This window comes from Elgaria multicarinata, chromosome 1 (assembly GCF_023053635.1).
Source record: "Elgaria multicarinata webbii isolate HBS135686 ecotype San Diego chromosome 1, rElgMul1.1.pri, whole genome shotgun sequence".
Classification (NCBI taxonomy): Eukaryota; Metazoa; Chordata; class Lepidosauria; order Squamata; family Anguidae; genus Elgaria; species Elgaria multicarinata.
Window position 1 is genome coordinate 216,418,505 of NC_086171.1, and position 24,805 is coordinate 216,443,309.

The window sequence follows — 24,805 nt, forward strand, 5'->3', positions numbered from 1 at the left end:
CTGTTTTCATGTATGTTCATCTACTGTTCCTGCATTCTTTGGGCATCCTTTTTTTATGTTTAAGAAGCTGTGAGGTTCTGATTAACTCTCATGGCTAATGGCCACTTATAGACCTATCTTTAGTTTGCCTAATAGCTGTTTCAAGCCTAGTAAACCAGTGGCCAATTCCACATCTTGTGAAAGCAAATTCCATACAAATACTTAAGTGGTCTAAGAAGAACTTCGCTGTCTTGGTCCCTGCACCTACTGCCAGTTCTAGTATTATGAGAGGTTGGAAGAATTTTCCTCTTCACTCTCTCCACACCATACATAATTTTGTAAATCTCTTACCACGTATGAGAATTTACTCTTAATTTCATGTCGTATATGAAGTCCTTCCATAACTTCACTGCCTCTTAGCCAGCACTGAAGCGTAAGAATTCATTAAAGCAAAAGACTATCCCTGTGCTCACTTAAATATCTTGTCTCTGAAGACTGTAAGACATGTGGAAGAAAATGCCAAACTCTAGGTATAAATGTGGTTAACAAATTGCAATTGTTTTAACGAAGTTGACTACAGAGCTCATCTGTGCCATGATATTGAAAGTTGCTCATCATGTCTGCTGAAAATTGTGAGGTGCAGACCCACAGGCCCTTACACAATAACCATTTATGTTACCGACTCAGGACATGGGGGTGTTTGTGTGCTATGCATGGTATCAGAAGCCATATTTTAATTTTTTTAAACACAGATATACAATAACTTTGTACTTTTTTCATAATAAAATTTTAATCTTTCCCTTGTGTGTGTTTATAACTTGAAAAAGTTCTCCCAGTTTTGGCTTTAACATCCACCTGGTAAATTCACATGTGTCGTCATTTTCTGCTCTTAGAAAAAAGGAAGTTGTTGGCCCAGGTAGCTCACTTTCTCCTTTCAGCGGAGCTGATTAGGCTGCTGCTGCTGCTGTCAGAAGGACACAGCTTAGAAATTAGATCATGGGCTCTCGCCTTCTACACAAGCTGTGCACGTACTTCCAAGCATCTGTTTCTAAAAGCAACAGATTCTTCTGCCAAGTGAATAAACCAAGTGCTTCTTTGCGTAGTTGAAGAGTTAATCTCACTGCACAAGAACTGCTACAGTTACATTGCATTTAGTAATAATACTAACCTTATATACAACAACTCTTAAACAATTGATTTTTTTTCCTATACAGATGTCAGCAAATTCTAAATGCATTCTCAGTTTCAAAGTGCTAGTCCCATTAGGATGATCCCCCTTGCAGCCTAATGGAATTTGGATGATTCTTGAAGGGGAGTGTGCAGTTGGCATGGTTGATAACCCTGCTCTAACTTGGCCTACAGGGAGAGAGCCGGGCTCACTGAACTGTTTGCTAAAACCTTTGTGGGTAAAGTGGCTAGTCACACCAAACAGAGGTGGATTGACCTATTGAATACAGGAAATAATGGTTTGTTATGAGAGGGGGTGGTCCTCGACGCTTTGAAAAAAGTGGTTATGAGAACACAGCCAGCTTGGACCCCTGGGATTATAACAACCAAATGTCTCTTTATTGACCAAAATGCTTGAGTGGATGATAGTTCTGCAATTCTGGGCACTTTTGGATGAGATGAGTGTGTACTCATAGAATCATAGAACAGCAGAGTTGGAAGGGGTCTACAAGGCCATCGAGTCCAACCCCCTGCTCAATGCAGGAATCCACCCTAAAGCATCCCTGACAGAGGGTTGTCCAGCTGCCTCTTCAAAGCCTCTAATGTGAGAGAGCCCACAACCTCACCAGGCAACTGATTCCATTGTCGTACTGCTCTAACAGTCAGGAAGTTTTTCCTGATGTCCAGCTGGAATCTGGCTTCCTGTAACTTGAGCCCGTTATTCCGTGTCCTGCACTCTGGGAATATTGAGAAGAGATCCTGGCCCTCCTCTGTGTGACAAGCTTTCAAGTCTTTGAAGAGTGCTATCATGTCTCCCCTCCATCTTCTCTTCTCCAGGCTAAACAGGCCCAGTTCTTTCAGTCTCTCTTCATAGGGCTTTGTTTCCAGACCCCTGATCATCCTGGTTGCCCTCCTCTGAACACGCTCCAGCTTGTCTGCGTCCTTCTTGAATTGTGGAGCCCAGAACTGGATGCAATACTCTAGATGAGGCCTAACCAGGGCAGAATAGAGAGGAACCAGTACTGTTGGTTGTTTTATTATGATTTTAATTTTTGTGAACCGCCCAGAGAGCTTTGGCTATTGGGTGGTATAAAAATGTAATAAATAAATAGCCAGGAACTGTATTAACTGCAATTTTTAGGGATGTAAAAATGGGCCCACAGAATTATCTTTATGTCCTTGACGACAGGCCTGAAAACAGCAGTTAATACAGGATGCAGCTGCTAGAATACTAATCCATCTCAACAACTTTTTTTAAACCGCCCAGAGAGCTTCGGCTGTGGGGCGGTATATAAATGCAATAAATAAACAAACATTGAAAGGACTCTGGTGGCCCCTGGTCCATTTGTGAACTTCATTCAAAGGACTAGTGCTTCCCTATAAAGCAGCCTTCCTCAACCTGGGGCGCTCCAGATGTGTTGGACTACAACTCTCAGAATGCCCCAGCCAGCTGGCTGGGGCATTCTGGGAGGTGCAGTCCAACACATCTGGAGCGCCCCAGGTTGAGGAAGGCTGCTATAAAGCTTGGCATGCCTTGGGAATCCAGAATCTGAAGCAACGGATGCTCCCGCGTGAAATTGCTGGTGAATTGTGGTCATCCATCCACAACTTTGCTACTCTTCCCTAAGCAACACTTTTAACTACAGTTCATGTTTGGGACTATATTTTTTATTCCGTATTACGTTTTGTTGTGTTATTTGCAAAATATGGTGGGAACTAACATTGGAAGGGTGGCATAGAAATTAATCATCCTACTGTAGCTTACGCCCGCCCCCAAAGAAAAATATCTCTAGCTGTCATTTTCTTATTGCTTTTCTTTCAAGTCTCCCCTTCCCAACTACTTAACTGCCATGGAAGAATCCTGCTCTGTCCATGGTCAGCATTCTAATACCAATCACTTTATTAAAGTGCAAACAGAGACATTATGTAAAGTAAGATAGTGGTGGAGAAATTGCATACAACAAGCAAAATGCAGTGGGTGACAAGCCAAGATCTGTAATACTGATGATTTCATGGCATCAGATGCAATTTCCTTTGTTTCTTCCAAAATGTCCCATAAACCACATTAATCACAATTAAAAATGTTCCCCATTAAAATACTCCCTCTGTGGGCTTTTGTACTTCCATTCACATTATGCTTTCCTGGCCAGGCCTCACTTAAATTATGATGATTCTTTCCATCTGTACTCCACCAGAATTACATCAGTGGGCACCAACGCCAAATTTGATTTCCTAGAAGCCTTGTTTTAATATTGGGCTCCAAAGCTATCAGCTTCGGCTTATACGCCAGCTGCGCCCCTTCCTAGAGTCAGAAGACCTAAAGACGGTAGTGCACGTGCTGGTAACTTCAAGGCTTGACTTCTGCAATGCGCTCTACATAGGGCTACCTTTGTGCGTAGTCCAGAAATGTCAACTAGTTCAAAATATGGCAGCCAGGCTGGTCACCAGTACACCTAGGGGTGACCACATTACACCAGTTTCAAAATCACTTCACTGGCTGCCAATTAGTTTCCATGCGAAGTATAAAGTGTTGGTTATCACCTTTAAAGCCCTACATGGTTTGGGTCCAGGCTACCTATCATAGAATCATAGAATAGCAGAGTTGGAAGGGACCTACAAGGCCATCGAGTCCAACCCCCTGCTCAATGCAGGAATCCACCTTAAAGCACCCCTGTCAGATGGCTGTCCAGCTGCCTCTTGAAGGCCTCTAGTGTGGGAGAGCCCACAACCTCCCTAGGTAACTGGTTCCATTGCTGTACTGCTCTAACAGTCAGGACGTTTTTCCTGATGTCCAGCTGGAATCTGGCTTCCTTTAACTTGAGCCCATTATTCCATGTCCTTCACTCTGGGATGATCGAGAAGAGATCCTGGCCCTCCTCTGTGTGACAACCCTTTAAGTATTTGAAGAGTGCTCTCATGTCTCTCCTCCATCTTCTCTTCTCCAAGCTAAACATGCCCAGTTCTTTCAGTCTCTCCTCATAGGGCTTTGTTTCCAGACCCCTGATCATCCTGGTTGCCCTCCTCTGAACACGCTCCAGCTTGTCTGCGTCCTGCTTGAATTGTGGAGCCCAGAACTGGACACAACACTCTAGATGAGGCCTAACCAGGGCCGAATAGAGAGGAACCAGCACCTCACGTGATTTGGAAGCTATACTTCTATTAATGCAGCCCCAAATAGCATTTGCCTTTCTTGCAGCCATATCGCACTGTTGGCTCCTATTCAGCTTGCGATCTACAACAATTCCAAGATCCTTCTCGTTTGTAGTATTGCTGAGCCAAGTATCCCCCATCTTGTAACTGTGCATTTGGTTTCTATTTCCTAGGTGTAGAACTTGGCATTTATCCCTATTACATTTCATTCTGTTGTTTTCAGCCCAGCTCCTGCGGGATCACAATCCGCCCCGCACACTCAGGTCCTCTGGGAAGAATTTACTCCACCCAATAAAAACAAGGCTGACAACTATTACCCAGAGGACCTTTTCTTCTGCCGCTCCCAGTTTGTGGAATGGCTTGCTGGGAGAGATTCGTCAATTTAACAGTCTTCCAGAATTTAAGAAAGCCATAAATACTGATGTCTTCCGGTCGGCCTACCCACTTGAATTTTAAGATGTCTTTCTAATGGTATGCTGCTTTTAATGGTGCACTGGTTTTAAACATTTGAATTAGTTGTATGTATTTTATGGTGTTTTTATTTGTGTCGTACCCCGCCTCGATCCAGAGGGAGAGGTGGATAACAATATTATTATTATTATTATTATTATTATTATTATTATTATTATTATTAATAATAATAATTAATTTACTCCCTAGTAGGGACACTCAGGATTTCACTTTAACCCTATGTATGCTCTTAGCTTAGAAGGAAGTCCCTCTGAGTTCAGTAGGGCTTATTCCTAGGTATGACTAGGATTGTGTCCTGAATTTCTTACAGTTCAGTCTTATACATCTCTGCTCAGAAGTAAGTCTCATTGAGTTCAGTGAGGCTTACTCCCAAGTAAGTGGATATAAGATTGCAACTTCAATTTTCAAGATGCCACTAAAGGTTTAATTTCTCCTTTCTGCCCATCTACTGCATCCTTCCCCAACCTGGTGCCTTCCAGATGTGTTGGAGCCATGAAGATCAGTGGATGACCTTGGGCTAGTCATGATCTCTCAGCTCTTCCAAGCCTCAGCATATGGTCTTCTTAGGCAGGTGCCAGGCCTCACTCTAGCAAGCCCCACTGCTAATGCCCGCTCTGGGCCCACTCTGGCCAAGGCTGGGAGCTACTATTTTGATTTCCTACAATACCCCAGCACCACTGTATCACTGGCTGGCATTGTGGGAAATTAAAATGTTCGCTCCCAGGCCTCACTGGGGGTCACTCGGTGCTGATTTGGGTGCAGCTGCCCTGCCCTCTGCCAATGGGAACCACAAGTGTAGGTGGAGATGTTGCCAGGAGCCAGCCCTGTTCTCGGTGTTAACCCAAACCTAGATGACCTTTATAAGAAGAAACCTGAAGCTAGATCAGACCAAAGGTCCACCTAGTCCAGCATTCTGTTCACACCGTGGCCATCCGGATGCTCATTCCAGATGGAAGGATTGAAATGAAATTCGCTACCGCAAGATGTAGTGACCACTTTTTTCACTTTGTTCCATCTGTTTCATTTCTGTATCACCCAATGGCCATTGAACTATGTGCTGTGTGAAGAAGGACCTCACAGGGGTTGTTGTTAAGATGAAACAGATAATAATAATAATAATAATAATAATAATAATAATAATAATAATAATAATAATAATAATGTTACGCTTACTCCAGTCAAGGAAGCTCGTAGTCTTGGCTTTATATTTGATTCCTCGCTCTCCTTTATTCCTCATATCGAGTCGGTAGCTAAATCCTGCCGTTTTTTCCTGTATAATATTGCCAGGATTCGATCATTTTTGTCTGTCTCTTCTGCCAAGACTCTCGTTCATGCATTGGTTATTTCTCGGTTGGACTACCGCAACCTTCTTCTCACTGGCCTTCCTTCTTCTCACATCAGTCCGTTGGTTTCTGTTCACCACTCTGCTGCTAAGATCATCTTCTTGGCTCGCCGCTCTGACCATATTACTCCACTTCTGAAATCTCTTCATTGGCTTCCAATTCACCTCAGAATCCAATATAAACTTCTCCTGTTGACCTACAAAGCTTTTCACTGTCTAGCTCCTTCCTATCTCTCCTCTCTCATCTCACACTATTGCCCCGCTTGTGCTCTTTGCTCCTCTGACGCCATGTTTCTCACCTGCCCAAGGGTCTCTACTTCCCTTGCTCGGCTTCGTCCATTTTCTTCCGCTGCCCCTTACGCCTGGAACGCTCTTCCAGAACATTTGAGAACTACAAGTTCAATCGCAGCTTTTAAAGCTCAGCTAAAAACTTTTCTTTTTCCTAAAGGTTTTAAAACTTGATTTTGTTCTGACTTTATACTGCTAGTTTTACCCTACCCTGTGCCTGTTTGGTGCATTCTCTTCCCCTCCTTATTGTTTTATTATGATTTTATTAGAATGTAAGCCTATGCGGCAGGGTCTTGCTATTTACTGTTTTACTCTGTACAGCACCATGTACATTGATGGTGCTATATAAATAATAATAATAATAATAATAATAATAATAATAATAATAACAATAATTTCTTACCTGCCTCTCCCTTTGGATCGAGATGGGATAAAGAACCACCAGCGGAGGGCCAAAAGTTATCCAAGAAAATGTAAGTGGAATACATGGTGCTTTCATCTTCACAACAACCTGTGAGGTCCTTCTTCACACAGCTCATATTCCAGCATCAGATAGTAAGCCTATATACGTGGGTTGCTGGGGAACATGGGTGGGAGGGTGCTGTTGCATTTATATCCTGCTTGTGGGTCCCTGGTCGACAGCTGGTTGTCTAGGGTGACCCTATGGAAAGGAAGACAGGGCTTCTGTATCTTTAATGATGGTATAGAAAAGGGAATTTCAGCAGGTGAAATTCACGCAGCACCAGGTGAAATCCCCTCTTCATCACAACCGTTAAAGCTGCAGGAATCCCTGCCCTCTTTTGTATCTGGTCACTCTAGTACAGCTCCTGCAGCTTTCACTGTTGTGATGAAGAGGGAATTTCACCAGGTGCTGCGTGCATACAAAGGACACCTGCTGAAATTCCCTTTTCTATACAACTGTTAAAGATACAGGAGCCCTGTCCTCCTTTCCATAGGGTCACCCTCTGGTTGGCCACTGTGTGAACATAGTGCTGGACTAGATGGACCCTTGGTCTGACCCAGGTAGAAGTTTTAGCATTTGTGCAGTTCAGCAAATGAAATCATAGAATCGTGGAGTTGGAAGGGGCCTGTGAGGCCATTGAGTCCAACCCCCTGCTCAATGCAGGAATCCACCTCAAAGCATCCCTGACAAGTGGCTGTCCAGAGGGAAGGACCTGAATGTCTTGTCCAGCATTGCTCATCGGCCCACTGTAGCCAGGACAGCCAACAGTGAGGGAGTTGTGGGCCAAAACATCTTGGAGGGCTACAAGTTGCTCACTCCTGACTTCAAGGAAAGCCAGGATACATAAAGCCCTTCTCCGCGAGCCCCTGCCAAAGGAAGGGCCTTCTCTGCTGTGGCACCCCGGCTGTGGAATGAACTCCCTAAGGAGGTTCGCTGGGCACTACATTATATGCTTTTAGACGCCAGGTGAAGACTTTTTTATTCTCCCAGCATTTAAACAGTCTAGAAATAAATTGTAACTTGGTGTTTTAAAGTTGTAATTTTGCATTGCTGCTGTTTTTATCTGGTTGAGCTTTTATATTGTGTTTTATATGATGGTTTTATACTGTGGTTTTATACTTCGAATGGTTTTAATTTTTGTGAACCGCCCAGAGAGCTCCGGCTATTGGGCGGTATAGAAATTTATTTATTTATTTAGAATATTTATATACCACTCCCCATTGGAAAATTCCGAAGCGGTGTACAAGATAAAATGAAAATAAAAACAGAATAAAACAGTTAAAACAAAATGTAAAAGAAGCAAAAAACAGAGATCCAAGGCTGCATATTAAGGAAAGGCTTCCTGGAATAAAGATGTTTTCAGGAGGCGCCGAAAGGAGTACAAGGTTGGAGCCTGCCTGACCTCCAGAGGCAGGGAGTTCCACAGGAATTTATTAAATGTAATAAATAAATAAATAAAATAAAATAGGTCACTAATTCCTCTCTGGTTCCCAATTCCCCGGATGTTGACCCCCTCCGTGAGGAGGGGAAGGGAGGGGCCTGCCCGTTGCTAGGGAAGGGCGCGGAGGAAGGCCCGTTGCTATGACAAGGCCCGTTGCTAAGGAAGTGATGGCTTGGGGGTGGGCGGCCGCGTTGCCAAGGAAGTGAGCAGCGGCCGCGGCGGGGCCGCCCTCCTCTCCCGTATCCGGTGCTGCTGCTGCCGCCGCTGTAGCGGCGGGAGGGGGGCTCCATGGTGACGGCGCAGGTGAGTGGGTGGAAGGACCCCCTCCCTTTCCTCTCCCTCCCCCCCCCCCCACGCGCAGGGCTCGGCGGGCGTGAGCGCGTGTGCAAGGCGGCTCTTGTCATCGTCCCCCCCCCGTCCCTCCCTCCCTCCGAGGCGTGCACCTCCCTTGAGTGTGCAAGCGGGATGGCGGGCGGGGCGTTGCACGCGCATCTGCGGGCTCGCGAGGGGAGCGGCGGGGCTTGGCACACGCGTGGGTGTCGCCTCCCGTTCCTCCCCCGCGCTCAGGGCACACGCAGGGGTCAGTGGGTGTGTGCATGTGTGCGTGGCTCGTGCACGCCGAGGCCCCCTCCTGCACAACACCCCAAGGGGCGGGGGTTGCGCTGCAACGCCCTTCATCCCCAGCCACTCGCGCTGCAGCGCCCATCATCCCCAGCCACTCGTGCTGCAACGCCCATCATCCCCAGCCAGTTGCTCTGCAACGCCCATCATCCCCAGCCACTCACGCTGCAACGCCCATCATCACCAGCCACTCGCGCTGCAACGCCCATCATCCCCAGCCAGTTGCTCTGCAACACCCATCATCCCCAGCCACTCACACTGCAACACCCATCATCCCCAGCCACTCGCGCTGCAGCGCCCATCATCCCCAGCCACTCGCGCTGCAATGCCCATCATCACCAGCCATTCATGCTGCAACGCCCATCATCCCCAGCACAATCCCCCCCCCCCGGATGATGGCAGTTGCAGTGCACACCCCCCCACCTCTCCTGGAGGGCCCCAGGGTGGGGAAGGCTGCTCTGGAGGATGCAGGTACAAGGTCATGCCGGGTCATCCCGTGGTGCTCCCCCTCCCGGTTGCTGTGGAGGAGCTTTGCTTTGTGAGGGGAGGTGGGAGCGCCTTTCTCCAGGCTGAGGGGGGCTCTGAGCGGTGTGCTTTTGAGAGCCCCGCATGCCAAGGGGAGAGCCCGAGGCATGCTCCTCCCGCACTGCTCTGGAGGTGCCCATCCCGGGCTGCTCGCTTGGAAGTATAGGGAGAGGCTCTTGCTCTGTGGTGACCACAGCTGGAGCCCCCAGTCCCCTCCCCCCCCCCGTCCTTCTCTGCCTGAGGCCCTGGGCAGCTGCTGCCAGTCAGAGTCCTGGGCTGGGTGAATCAGCAGTCTGGCTCCAGGAAGCACCAGGCTCCCTGCATCCTCGGAGTGATGGTGTCAGAAAATGGAGCTGAAGCCTCTCTCTGTGTGTGTGTCTCTCTCCCTCCCCACTATGCACACATGTCTAAGGCTAAGATCCCAGTGCTCAGGACTCGCAAGTGAGTCTGAGTGAATTCAGTTGGGCTCGCTTCTGAATAAGCACACGTAGGGAGCAGGCTGTATATAAATACAAGCCACAGGGAGGGAGGCAGGCAGGCAGGCAGGCAGGCATCAGCGATGTCGCTGTTCAAGAGGGCACTCCGTTGCCACACATGTTGGTGCATGTATATAGGCAGTACAACCCTCATTGCTCATTTGTACAACGGCCAGCCGGCTTCATTGTGCCTTCTTTTGATTGTAATTTATTGCTGCCAAAATGGTTCTCTTCGTGGCAGAAAAGCCCTTGCCTCCTCTCCTTGGACAGGAGAAGCGAAGTAAGTCTGCTAATGAAAACCAAGGCCATAGCCAGACCTGAGGTTTATCCCTGGATATTCCAGGGGTGAAACCTGTTCATCTAGGTGACACACAGGGGATCCAGTGCTCAGGCAGGGGCGAACCCTGGATGATCCCAGGATAAACCTTAGGTCTAGCTGTGGCCCAAGTGTATTTCGTCTATAGTCCTAGGCCCCTCCAAGTATTTCTCTGGATAGTCTGTTGTGTATTTCTCTACAATGGTATATTTCAATATTTCTCTACTTTGCTGTAGTGTTCAGCGTCACCGATTGCATTTATCTGTTTATGATCCTTTGTGGAACGTATTGCACTGAGGGGGTAAAAATGTACTGATTTTGGCAGTTGCTCTATTGGTTGCCTGTGCTAGTTGCCTGTGAATGTCTGACAAGCTGAAGTTTGGAGGGGGTCACATAAGAGCACTTGCCAGGTTATTTTTCTGACAGTAAGAAGTACAAAATAGACGCCGATTAAGCGTTTTATTGGGCCTTCTGTAGGAATATTCAAGGTTTCCATTGGACTGACTAAAACATTTACACACGTAACAAGCTTGTCCCGTAGCAAATACGAGTTTAGATTTAGCTGCTTTTCTATTTTATATGTTGAAGGTATAATTATACCCCTACTAAGCAGATGTTGAACACTGATAAAAGGCCTTGACTGACACATGTATTTTGCTGGTGATTTCATTTGGATGAAATTAGAGCCTCAAGGGTTATATGTGGGTTTTATGTAGCTGGCTATGGTGTCTGTATGAGAGGGAGGCATCTGCGAAAGTCTGAATGTGGATTGATTTGGGGTGGGTGGTTTTCTCAAGCTATACTAAGGTTGAAGGACAGCAAAAGTGGGCTTCATGAAGAGAAGTCAGCCACCTGTACTTCTAAGGGCTCTGCTTTTCTGAAGGTGGCTCTGTCTTGAGTTTGCACCCTTTAAAATGAAATTGCAAAAGAATGTCCCTCTAGCATGTCTATAATTCTAGTTTATTTGGATTTCACAGAAGCCCTTAGATATGAAAATAGACTGGGGGGTGTTCTACCGGTTCTGGATGGGATTGCACTCACCCTGAAGAAGCAGGTTCGTAGCTTGGGGGTTCTTTTAGATCCATCATTGTCACTTGAGGCTCAGGTGACCTCGGTGGCACGAAGTGCCTTTTACAAACTCCAGTTGGTGGCCCAGCTATGCCCCTATCTGGACAGGGATAACCTGGCTTCAGTTGTCCATGCTCTGGTAACCTCCAAGTTAGATTACTGCAATGCCCTCTACGTAGGGCTGCCTTTGAAGACAGTTCAGAAGCTGCAGCTTGTTCAAAATGCAGCGGCCAGATTGATTTCAGGAACCAGAAGGTTCGACCATATAACCCCTGCTCTGGTCCGCTTGCACTGGCTGCCTGTATGTTTCCGAGCCCAATTCAAGGTGCTGGTTTTGACCTATAAAGCCTTTCACGGCTTGGGACCACAATACCTGACGGAACGCCTCTCCCGACGTGAATATTCCCAGTCACTACGTTCAAGATCTAAGGTTCTCCTCTGGGTGCCTACTCCGAGAGAGGCTCGGAGTGTGGCAACGAGGGACAGGGCCTTTTCGGTGGTGGCCCCTAGACTATGGAACGATCTCCCTGACGAGGCTCGCCTGGCGCCAACACTGCTATCTTTCCGGCGCCAGGTTAAGGCTTTCCTCTTTGCCCAGGCCTATGGCGACACATCTTAATCACCCACATGTTTAGTTTTTTAACGGTTTTTAATGCTTTATGTGTGTATGTTCTGTGTTTTAGAATTTTAAATTTTGTATAGTTATTTTTATCTTAATTTTAGAATTTCTGTAAACCGCCCAGAGAGCCCTGGCTATGGGGGTGGTATATAAGTGTAATAAATAAATAAACAAATAAATAAATAAATTCATTTTAGTTGAAGGCAAGATTTATGAGGTGCACTCACTAGAATCAGCTCAAGTTCAACTTAAAGATACCTAGTGTTAAAAGTCCATTTTCACAATTGGAATATCCTGCTTTGGGATACCTCTTTACCATGGTTTAGGACCATGCTATTTGGAAGACCACTTACACCTTTATGAGAATTAAGATCAGCATCAGCAATCTTTCTAGTGAGAGGTATTCGGTTGGTGGCTACTAGGGATAGGACTTCCTTAGTAGTAACCCCAAATATTTAAAATTGCCTCTCTAGAGAAATGTGTAGAGCCTCATCACTGCTGGTTTTTAAAAACACTCTGAAGACTGGTTTATTCTAATCTGTGTTTGGTTGGATTTTCTTGTAGTTGGAAAAATATCTTTTACTGTTGCTGGGTTGTTGTTGTTTTAAAAAAACAATTTTGCAGTTTCATTGTTGAAATTGTAATTGTATTTTCATGTGATTTAGTCTTCTAAGCAGTGCGCCCTGAAAGGCAGGTAGTTTTTTTTAAAAAAATCTTTTAAACAAATAAAAAGGGAAATCTTCTGAGAGGGAAAGAAAGAAAGAAAGAAATTACCCACTTATTAGATGGAGTAATTGAAAAAGCCAAGTGATGCTAAGAAGGAACATAATTATATCTCCAGATACCTGACAGGTTTATTTAGCAAGGATAGAAAAGATTTGTTCCTTCAAGCTCTGCAAGTATTTGCCTGCACTGTCCAAGAGGCAGCATGGATTCCTTGTTTGGGCTACTGAAATTAAATTTTTAAAAAAACCTAGACTATATCCAGTAGGTTGAAATCTTGTGTTTGTTTGTTGGCTGTAACGGCACCGGCCGGTTGACTTAATTGGTCTCCTCCATTTCTGACATCTAAAATTCTCTGATGATTGAACTGCCACATCAATTTAGTTTCAAATGGTACCAGGACTTATTTTTCAGGCATGAGTTCATCCTGTACTCCAAGAAAACGGGATTTGAATTGCTTCCCGTATTCTGTACTGCAGCCAACTGAAAATGCAATCTGAAGCCCCGAGTATAGTGGATTAGAGTCAATTTGGGATCTGGCCAGATTGCTTTGGATTTCATAAGAGTGAGTGCTGTTTCTGGACAGGGCTGTGACATCAAGGGTTGTCTAAAATAGGGTGGGCAATTTCCTCAGCTCTGAGGACTGCGTCAGCTCATACGGTGGTTAGCTGCAGTTGATCTGCATATTTAGGTGCATGCAGTTAGTAAGTCAGAACCTGGTTTACAGAACTTTTTTTGTTGCAAAGTGCTGGGACTTGGATCCTGGTTGGGGATGATGGGACGGGGGAAGAGGTTTTAGCCTCCCCCCCTCCCCTCCTCAGCATTGCAGGTGCTGCCAAGATCTCAGAAGGGATCACTATTGAAACAGAGTTTTTAAAAGAATTATGTGAAATTACATCCTGATTGGGTTACTGTAACACACTCTACGTGGGGCTGCCTTTAAAGAGTGTTTGGAAACTCCAGCTGGTTCAAAGAGCTGCAGCCAGATTGTTGACCTGGGCTGGTTACAGGGAGCAGACAACTCCCCTGTTAAAACAGCTCCACTGGCTTCCAGTGCTGGTTATGACCTATAAAGCCCTATATGGCTCGGGTCCAGGTTATTTGAAAGAACGTAGTCTCCCTTATGAGCCTGCCCGTGCTTTGAGATCTTCTGGAGAAGCCCTTCTTTCAGTCCCACCATCTTCACAGGCGCGCTTGGTGGGAACATGGGAGAGGGCCTTCTCGGTGGCTCTGGAACTCTCTTTCTGGGGAAGCTAGGCTGGCTCCCTCCTTGATGGGCTTTCGGAAGCAGGCTAAAACTTTTTTTGTTCCAGCAGGCCTTTGGAGAATAATCTGCCCCTCATAGAATCATAGAATAGCAGAGTTGGAAGGGGCCTACAAGGCCATCGAGTCCAACTCCCTGCTCAATGCAGGAATCCACCCTAAAGCATCCCTGACAGATGGTTGTCCAGCTGCCTCTTGAAGGCCTCTAGTGTGGGAGAGCCCACAACCTCCCTAGGTCACTGGTTCCATTGTCGTACTGCTCTGACAGTCAGGAAGTTTTTCCTGATGTCCAGCCGGAATCTGGCTTCCTTTATCTTGAGCCCGTTGTTCCGTGTCCTGCACTCTGGGAGGATCGAGAAGAGACCCTGGCCCTCCTCTGTGTGACAACCTTTTAAGTCTTTGAAGAGTGCTCTCATGTCTCCCCTCAATCTTCTCTTCTCCAGGCTAAACATGCCTAGTTCTTAGCCCCTCCATCTATGTTAATGACTTATAATTTTGTTGTGTATTTTAAACATGTTTTCCTCCCAATGTATGTTTTAAACTTTGTAAGGCTGCCTTGAGGCCCAGTATTGGGCAAAAGGTGGGATAATAATAATAATAATAATAATAATAATAATAATAATAATAATAATAATAATAAGAATAAGAATAATACGGGGGTTGGTGGTAGGGGCTTTAAACGCCTCGCCCTAAGGAAGTCTTTCTCAGCGGGTGGGGAAAAGTTTGTGTGTGTGTGGTCCACAACTTGCCACCTCACTCCTTAAATTTCTCATGCTTACCTGGTTCTCAGCATGAAGATGGAGAACATGTTGAGTGTACTGCTTAACTCTCCAAGACCCTGAGGAGACCTTAGTTGTTGATTAAGAAATTGTTCATGTCATGTCAAAGCAGAGTTCCTTCTGCAGCAACATGAGATGTGCTCATAAGGGTGCAAGCAGTGGCATGTTATGCTGGAGCGTAAACGGACAGGATTACATTTTCTATTGAAGATGGCGGAAGCCTTACCTAACATGTTCTTTCTGTGCTCTGAGAATGCATCTCCTTGTGAGTGTTGTCTGTTTCTAGCAAGAGCATTAGAATGGACATTTATCTTTACTTTGCGACTCTTCCATTGACCTTCCAAGTACCGAGATGAAAGCAAAACCAGAAGATGAGTCAAGTATTATTCAGTTTCTGAATCCATATGGGCAGTACTTAATTTCTAGAAAAAGGAAGTTTCCAGGCAGATTATGATCTGGAAGCCCTTTCACCTAAACTGTTCTGTAGTTACTCAGGCATCCTTTCATCCACTCTTAGTTAGATGTTCCAGGGTTAAGTTTTACAAAGAATACACGTGCCAGGGCTGTGTTATGGTGTAGCAGCATTGTGGCATGTCATGCATCCAAATTTTATTATTATTATTTATTGCATTTTTATACCACCCAATAGCCGAAGCTCCCTGGGCGGTTCACAAAAACTAAAACAATTCAAAGTATAAAACAAACAGTAAATGGCAAATGCGGTTCAGTGTAAGCAACTGTAAACTGATGCACTTTGCAGCAGAAAATCCTAACCAAGTATAAGCTGATGGGATCTGAGCTAGCAGTGACTGGCCATAAAAGAGATCCTGGGTATTTTTGTGTGTGGACGGCTTGATTCAATTGTTGACCCGTTGTGCAGTGGCTGTGAATAAGGCAAATTCCATATTCGGCATAATTAGGAAGGGAACTGAGAATACAACTGCCAATATCATGCTCCCTTTATACAAATCTATGGTACAACCACACTTAGAATATGTTCGGATCACTGCACCTAAAAAAGGATATTTTAGAGTTTCGAAAAGTGCAGAGAAGAACAGTTAAAATGGTCAATCTTCCTTATGTTAGTTTTACTCTACCCTGTGCCTGTTTGGTGCATTATCTTCCCTTCCTTATTGTTTTATTATGATTTTATTAGAATGTGAGCCTATGCGGCAGGGTCTTGCTATTTTATTGTTTTACTCTGTACAGCACCATGTACATTGATGGCGCTATATAAATAATAATAATAATAATGAGGAAAGGTTACAAGAGCTGGGATTGTTTAGCTTGGAAAAAGAAGTCTAGGAAGGGGAGACACAATAGAAGTGTAAAAAAATATGCATGGTGTGGGGAATGTTGATAGGGAGACACTTTTCTCCCTCTCCCATAATACTAGAACCCAGGATCATCATCCCATAAAGCTGATTGGTGGGAGAATCAGGACAGATCGAAGGAAGAGCTTCTTCACACAGTGCATAGTCAAACTATGGAATTCACTTCCACAAAAGATAGTCATGGTCACCAACTTGGATAGCTTTCAAAGGAGATTAAACAAATTCCTGGAGTATTTATTTATTTATTGCATTTCTATACCGCCCAATAGCCAGAGCTCTCTGGGCGGTTCACAAAAGTTAAAAACATTCAAAGTATAAAACCACAGTATAAAACCATCATATAAAATACAATATAAAAGCTCAACCAGATAAAAACAGCAGCAATGCAAAATTACGACTTTAAAACACCAAGTTAAAATGTATTTCTAGACTGTTAAAATGCTGGGAGAATAAAAAGGTTTTCACCTGGCATCTAAAGACATATAATGTACAGTAGGTGCCAAGCGAACCTCCTTAGGGAGCTCATTCCACAGCCGGGGTGCCACAGCAGAGAAGGCCCTGCTCCTGGTAGCCACCTGCCTCACTTCCTCTGGCAGTAGGGGCTATCAATGGCTACTAGTCCTGATGGCTATATGCTACTTCCACTATCAGAGGCTGTAAGCCTATCTGCATCATGTCTTTCTTGTGGGTATCCTTTGAGTAGCTGCTTGGTCGCTGTGTTAACAGAATGATGGACTGGAGGGTCCCTTGGTCTGATCCAGCATGGCTCTTCTTAGGTTATCTTCTAGTGTGACACAATATTTGAGTGGGGGAGAAGGAGGCGTGGAGTTACTATTTTCAATGCCAACAATGCATTGTAGTTCTGGCCAGACTTTGTGGTTTCCTGGCAATGATGAGTCTCCTTAAAGTTTTATTACGCTATTAATTAAGACTAATGAAGGTGACTTTAAACCATTTATGAGAAGGAAAAGCATTAGGGCAGTTCTCCAGAATCTAAAATTTGAGAGGTCATAGGCAGCATGTAAAGTTACTGCATCAGGAAGGACTTCTTTATCCTTCTGCTTTCCCGTGCAAGAAACCCCAGGTTTGAATAATGATCTTTTTGAAACTGAGCAGATTATTCCAGATAACTTCATTGGCATGTTTGGGGTGGGGATGTTTACAGGTTTGGGGCTGGTTGTAGTCAGGGAAGCAGAAAGCGTTGGTGGACACCTGAGAAGATTGTTGGGGTCAACAGAGTTGTAGGTACAGAGATTGGCAGAATCTTGGACCTACGAGGGAGGAAAGGAGGGGCAGAATGAGGGCATCATCCTAGAGAGATTTAGACAGGAAAAAAAGCCCAACTTCCAGCATGGTGGGTTGGGGAGCGCTGGGAATTGTAGGACGTTTTCCCATCTAAACATGCATAGGATTGCGCCCTAAGAAACTCTACCCGATAACCTGACTTGATTCTTAAAACCGTGAGCAGAAAAACCCACCATTGTGTGTTCCCTTCATTTTTCTCTACAGCGATGAGTTTTAGAATTAATTGTTATAGATATTTAGAGGAGGAAAACTGTGTTTTTCCAGATTCATTCTGTAGACTATGCAGCTCAGGCACATTGTAGTCAAAATGTGTAGTTCTCTCTGTGTCTTCTGCCACATAGCAAGGAATTAAATCTGGCTATTCAGAGTTAGGATTTTGAGTTATGAGTCTAGACTATTTGGGTTTGACTCTGGGAGAACTGTAAACTACTGGACAGAGGAGACTCGGTTTCACATTCTCGCTCAGCCGCAAAACGCACCAGGTGGTTTCTGTCAGCCTAATTTACCTCCTAAGGTGGCTCGTGGGATAAAGCTGTTGAAGTAGAAATGGGTACGGTCAGTTTTCATGCAGCTAAAAGTTTAAGCAGCAAAAGCTGGTGTTGTAGAGAGGAAAGGACAGAAGGGCTGACATTCACTGGTAAGGTCACGGATTTCACTGCGCCATAATTCCCTCCCGAAGTGAAATGCCGAGGCAAGCATGTTCATTTGTACAGTTGCTTCTCTGGAAAGGGATGTTCTGTTAGGTCACAGCCTTCCTCAACCTGGGGCGCTCCAGATGTGTTGGACTACAACTCCCAGAATGCCCCAGCCAGCTGGCTGGGGCATTCTGGGAGATGTAGTCCAACACATCTGGAGCGCCCCAGGTTGAGGAAGGCTGTGTTAGGATCATGGCCTCTATGTTGCACGTTGGAATTGGATTGAGTGGTCTGGGCGTTCTTGAGTTACTATAGAAGTTCCCATCCACTATCCGGAACGTTGGTCCCTTTCATCGTGTACAAATATCCTTCCTGTTTGTTCTTTCAAATACTTTAACATTTTGATGACTGCACTGCTTTAGTAAAGGAGGCCAAACTGGTTAATTAATGCTTAGGTGTGAAATTACGAATAAACATCACCTACCATCTACAAGTGACAGTGCACTCTGCTTATGCTTTGCCTCCTTGTTAGGGCAGCTGCTTATACTAGGCCCGGACTAGTACCCATTTGCCAGCTGTTTTCAGGCATCGTGACCCCCTGGTTCTGTCATCACCCTCTAATAAAGTGCAAAAGGAATTTGTTCAAGCCCAAGGACTATCCTACTTACTCTTGAAAACACACATACCTGCTACATACTTGCATTGCAATCCTATTCTTTCAGACGACGATGTGCCCAAAACAGGGGGGGAAATCCCATTATTTTTCCACGGTAAATTTTCCATTTCTTAAGTTCGTTAGAAACAACCTTCTCCTCATCTCTCATTCTCTCTTACTGTCAATGATGTTACGCTTACTCCGGTCAAGGAAGCTCGTAGTCTTGGCTTTATATTTGATTCCTCGCTCTCCTTTATTCCTCATATCGAGGCAGTAGCTAAATCCTGTCACTTTTTCCTGTATAAAATTGCCAGGATTCGATCATTTTTGTCTGTCTCTTCTGCCAAGACTCTCGTTCATGCATTGGTTATTTCTCGGTTGGACTACTGCAACCTTCTTCTCTCTGGCCTTCCTTCTTCTCACATCAGTCCGTTGGTTTCTGTTCACCACTCTGCTGCTAAGATCATCTTCTTGGCTCGCCGCTCTGACCATGTAACTCCACTTCTGAAATCTCTTCATTGGCTTCCAATTCACTTCAGAATCCAATATAAACTTCTCCTGTTGACCTACAAAGCTTTTCACTGTCTAGCTCCTTTCTATCTTTCCTCTCTCCTCTCACACTATTGCCCCACTCGTGCTCTTCGCTCCTCTGATGCCATGTTTCTCACCTGCCCAAGGGTCTCTCCTTCCCTTGCTCGGCTTCGTCCATTTTCTTCGGCTGCCCCTTATGCCTGGAACGCTCTTCCAGAACATTTGAGAACTACAAGTTCAACCGCAGCTTTTAAAGCTCAGCTAAAAACTTTTCTTTTTCCTAAAGCTTTTAAAACTTGATTTTGTTCTGACTTTATACTGTTAGTTTTACCCTACCCTGTGCCTGTTTACCCTACCCTGTGCCTGTTTGCATTCTCTTTCCCTCCTTATTGTTTTATTATGGTTTTATTAGAATGTAAGCCTATGCGGCAGGGTCTTGCTATTTACTGTTTTACTCTGTACAGCACCATGTACACTGATGGTGCTATATAAATAAATAAATAAATAATAATAATAATAATGAGTGGGTGTCAATTGCAAATACGATATTAGGCAAGCTTGGGAGTTTCAAAGTTGTAATTAATGTTCTTCAGGTGATTAACCCTAGCAAGTATGTGAGAGAATACATATATGTTATGGAAATAGAGTGAAATGGAATTAATAAGGAGTGACAGCAAAACTGAAGGTGCCCCAACAGCCCCAGTGGAAGAGAGGTGAACACTGTTAAAAATAGACTAGTAGTTTTCAGCATATTATGCACAGTTCTTTGGTTTGCTGAAATTAATTAGTACAGCCTTTCCCCAACCTGGTGCCCTCCTTGCTGACTGAAGGATGCCGGCAACAGTTAGTGTGTGATTAGGCTGAATTAGTGTGTCAACAGTTTTCAGTGCCTTTCTTTCTTTCTTACATTTAAACTAGGGTGACCATATGAAAAGGAGGACAGGGCTCCCGTATCTTTAACAGTTGCATAGAAAAGGGAATTTCAGCGGGTGTCATTTGTATATACGGAGAACCTGGGGAAATTCCCTCTTCATCACAACACTTAAAGTGCAGGAGCGATACTAGAGTGACCATAGAATCATAGAATAGCAGAGTTGGAAGGGGCCTACAAGGCCATCGAGTCCAACCCCCTGCTCAATGCAGGAATCCACCCTAAAGCATCCCTGACAGATGTTTGTCCAGCTGCCTCTTGAAGGCCTCTAGTGTGGGAGAGCCCACCACCTCCCTAGGTAACTGATTCCATTGTCGTACTGCTCTAACAGTCAGGACGTTTTTCCTGATGTCCAGCTGGAATCTGGCTTCCTGTAACTTGAGACTGTTATTCCATGTCCTGCACTCTGGGAGGATTGAGAAGAGATCCTGGCCCTCCTCTGTGTGACAACCTTTTAAGTCTTTGAAGAGTGCTCTCATGTCTCCCCTCAATCTTCTCCTCTCCAGGCTAAATATGCCCAGTTCTTTCAGTCTTTCTTCATAGGGCTTTGTTTCCAGACCCCTGATCATCCTGGTTGCCCTCCTCTGAACATCCTGGTTGCCCTCCTCTGAACACACCAGATTTAAAAGAGGGCAGGGCACCTGCAGCTTTAACTGGTGTGATGAAGAGGGAATTTCACCAGATGCTGTATGCATACAAATGACACCTGGTGAAATTCCCTTTTTAATACAACTGTTAAAAGATACAGGAGCCTTGTCCTCCTTTTCATATGGTCACCCTATTTAAACATTAAGGGAAATATGTGGTATTGTCTTTAAGTTTTTACAGGTATTCCAATAAATATATCTACATCATATAACATTTAAATCACACTGTGTTCTTTAATTTCCCTCTTCAAATGTTTCAGGCCACATACCAAAAAATAACATTGGGAACCTTTTTAGCACTGATGTTTATTTTACTTGTATTTAGTAAACATGTTGAATTAGATGAATCTTTAATATTTTTCCAATGCAAACTGAAAATCTTTCAATGGAAAATGAAAGTTTTCCAATACAAATAACTCTATGCAAATTAGCCTAATTTGCATAGGGAATGCAAAATTTAGCATAATTTACATAGGAAATTTTTCCAATTCAAAATTTTCCAAAAAACTCATATCGCTGCTAGCAGACGGCTTCAGGCAGAGGAGGTGAAATTAGATATGGTAATTTTATGTATGTGTTTGTTCTGGAGCAAGGATGCCATTGTTGATCTAATTTTTTAAAAAAACTTGTATTTCTAATTTTTAATCAAAGACATTGGAGAATAGATTTACATAAACTTAAGTTAAAGGCCATTTGCTTTGAGTTACGAAATTATTATTGAAACGTAATAGGAAACATATAAACATTTCAGGCGTTTTGGCCAAACCTTATATGTTGTTATTCCATATTGTAGTTGTACCTTGCAATAACCCTGAGCTTTTATTGAGATCCTGACTTGCTCAAATGCACCCAGGACATTCATGTTTGAGGTGGGGATTTTTAAAATTTAAATCAGATTTTTTTTTAATAAAATGCTTTTTGAGGAAAAAATCTATCTAAAGATAGTTTTCCATTTAAGACACCTTATAGTGCAAAAGTGAAATAAGGATTAGTTTTTTAATTATGTAGCATGAGGCTGTTTAAATTTTTGGGTAAATGAATTCCATTTACCCATTCACAATGTCATGCTCTTCCAGTGAGTTCTGTAAGTTTGTTTTTCTCCTTCCAATAAGGTACAGCAGAAAAGCTGTCCAAATATTTATTTATTTATTTATTTCATTTCTATAGAAATATACTATATGATTTCTATATGAATGATTAACCTATTAAACTGGAGATAGTTCACCTTGCAATAATTCCATAATTGTCTATCTATGATGTGTTTCTAATAGTGTAACCAAATCAGTATTTTTATATATATATAAAACTGTAAAACTAATCTGAAAAATTGCTATGCTAAAAATGAAACCTTCATCTGGTTGTAAATATTAAGATTATTGCAGCAAGAATGAGTCGTCGGTAACTCTGAGTTGTGTAAAATATAGCGAGGAAGAGTGTATTTTTTTGGGGGGGGGGAGTCACATGATTAAATCGAGTCTTTCTGAGTAGTGATTTAAATCGTTGTTGTCCCTTAACCAGGGATTTAAAGGCCCGCTTCCCCGGTGCGTTAACAGCCAATCAAACACACGAGGCTGGAGAATACACTCAATCCATTTACTTCCGATACTGCAGTATGGGGGTGCTCTCCGGTTCCACAAGATAGAGGCACCCATCCAGGCCTGACTACAAGAGGGTGTTAATCTCTTTCTAACTCTTCTGTTGGTCAGTTCTGGATTAGCAAGTTAAGTTACATTCAATTTTCAAGTTAAGGTGCACAATCTCAACGAGTCATAGGTTACATTCGGTGCTCTATTGGTCGAAAGTTTTCCCCTTTGTCTGCTGTCCACCATTAAGGAATGCAAATCTGGCATATAGCCACATGTAGCCACCCTTTGGCAGAGAAGCCGTCTTTAACCCATGGCACATTACATTCATTAGAGAGATGAAACCTCTCCCTGAGGACATCATCGTGATTTAAAACAAATTGATTTAAAACAAATCACCCTGTTTTGTAGTAGCTGTTTTGTTGCCCATCACTGTGTTCAATTATTGTGTTTGATTCTTTCTAGGTTTTGAAAAAACCCTGGCCTTCCTGGTTTCGTCATCATTTCCCCTAGTATTAATCTGCTGTCATGTCGAAGTTAAAGTGCTCGGAGTCGGTCAGAGTGGTGGTACGATGCCGGCCAATGAACAGCAAAGAGAAAGCAGCTTCCTACGAACAAGTGGTCCAGGTAGACGTCAAGCTAGGGCAGGTATCAGTGAAGAACCCCAAGGGAACCTCTCATGAGCTGCCAAAGACCTTCACCTTTGATGCTGTTTACGACTGGAATTCCAAACAGTTTGAACTCTATGATGAGACGTTCCGACCCCTGGTGGACTCAGTGCTGCAGGGGTTCAATGGGACCATCTTTGCCTATGGGCAAACTGGGACGGGGAAAACCTACACGATGGAAGGGGTGCGTGGTGACCCTGAGAAAAGAGGGGTCATTCCCAATTCCTTTGACCACATCTTCACACACATCTCCCGGTCTCAGAACCAGCAGTACCTGGTGAGGGCTTCTTATTTGGAGATCTACCAGGAAGAAATTAGGGACTTGTTATCAAAGGATCAGTCCAAGAGGCTGGAGCTGAAGGAGAGGCCAGACACAGGAGTGTACGTAAAAGATTTGTCCTCTTTCGTCACAAAGAGCGTCAAGGAAATAGAACATGTGATGAATGTGGGGAACCAGAATCGTTCGGTGGGGGCTACCAATATGAACGAGCACAGCTCCCGTTCCCATGCCATCTTTGTGATCACGATAGAATGCAGCGAGGTGGGTCTCGATGGGGAGAACCACATACGGGTTGGGAAACTTAACCTTGTGGACCTTGCTGGCAGTGAGCGCCAGTCTAAGACCGGAGCCCAGGGGGAGAGGTTGAAAGAAGCGACCAAGATCAACTTGTCCCTCTCCGCTCTGGGCAATGTCATATCCGCCCTAGTGGATGGCAAAAGCACTCACATTCCCTATCGGGACTCGAAGCTAACCAGGCTGCTTCAGGACTCCTTAGGTGGCAATGCGAAGACTGTGATGGTGGCCAACATTGGCCCGGCCTCCTATAACATTGAGGAGACCCTCACCACTCTCCGGTATGCCAACCGTGCCAAGAACATCAAGAACAAACCAAGAGTGAACGAAGATCCCAAGGATGCACTGCTGCGGGAATTCCAGGAGGAAATTGCTCGGCTCAAGGCACAGCTGGAAAAGCGATCCGTTGTGAAGAGGAAGAAGAAAGAGCGGAGGAGGGATGGAAGTGTTGTTGGGGAGGAGGAAGAAGACGAAGAGGAAGATGGTGAGGAAGGTGAGGAGGTAGTGGGTGACAAAGATGACTATTGGAAGCAGCAGCAAGAGAAGCTGGAGATAGAGAAGAAGGCCATTCTAGAGGATCACAGCTTGGTAGCCGAAGATAAGATGAGATTGCTGAAGGAGAAGGAGAAGAAGATGGAAGATCTGAAACGCGAGAAAGAAGCTGCTGAAAAACTGGGTGCCAAAATCAAGGTAAGCGGCTCTTCGCTGAGCTCTGTGGACTCAGACAGTTAGAGCAGGGTGGGCTTCCAATGAGAGCTTCTCTAGTAAAGTTTGGAAATTTCAGGCATGTAGAAGTTGAGATGAACATTCTACTTAGAATTGGTGGCCATGACAATCTTATTTACAAGTGCTTCTTTCCAAATTACTCATGGCCAGAGCACTGCAGCCCACAATTGGCGAGGTGTAGGTATTTCGTTGTGTTGGGCTGTAGCTTCCAAGGCGCCATCTTCATTCCTGATGTATCAATCCCTGATAGAGCCAAGAACGTCCATCACAGCTTCATGAGCTGAATGTGGAACTGGTTTCCATTTTGGTAGGGGTCAGCCAGACGTGTAGGACGAGCAAAGAATGGTGTTTTCTTTAAGTTTAATGGGACTATTACTAGAAATTCCTGATTAAAAAGAGGACGCTAACCTGATCCAAGTCCTTGAATGGCAAACTGCCGAAAGAGCTTCAAGTAAAAGAGGGATGCATTTTGAGAAGGGCCGTGGTGCAGTGATGGAACACGGGTTCTGTATTCTAGGTTCAAAC

The 24,805-nt window shown here is 44.5% G+C and overlaps 1 protein-coding gene across 1 annotated transcript in view; it reads left to right on the plus strand.

Annotated features, from left to right (window-relative positions):
* Window positions 1–8,558: 8,558 nt before the first annotated feature.
* Window positions 8,559–24,805, plus strand: part of KIF3B (kinesin family member 3B) — a 46,804-nt gene continuing 30,557 nt past the window's right edge. The window contains exons 1-2 of the mRNA XM_063147454.1: window positions 8,559–8,604; window positions 22,778–24,244. Of these exons, the coding sequence (XP_063003524.1) occupies window positions 22,841–24,244 (1,404 nt within the window). The 5' untranslated portion in view covers window positions 8,559–8,604; window positions 22,778–22,840. The remainder of the gene's footprint in view (window positions 8,605–22,777; window positions 24,245–24,805) is intronic.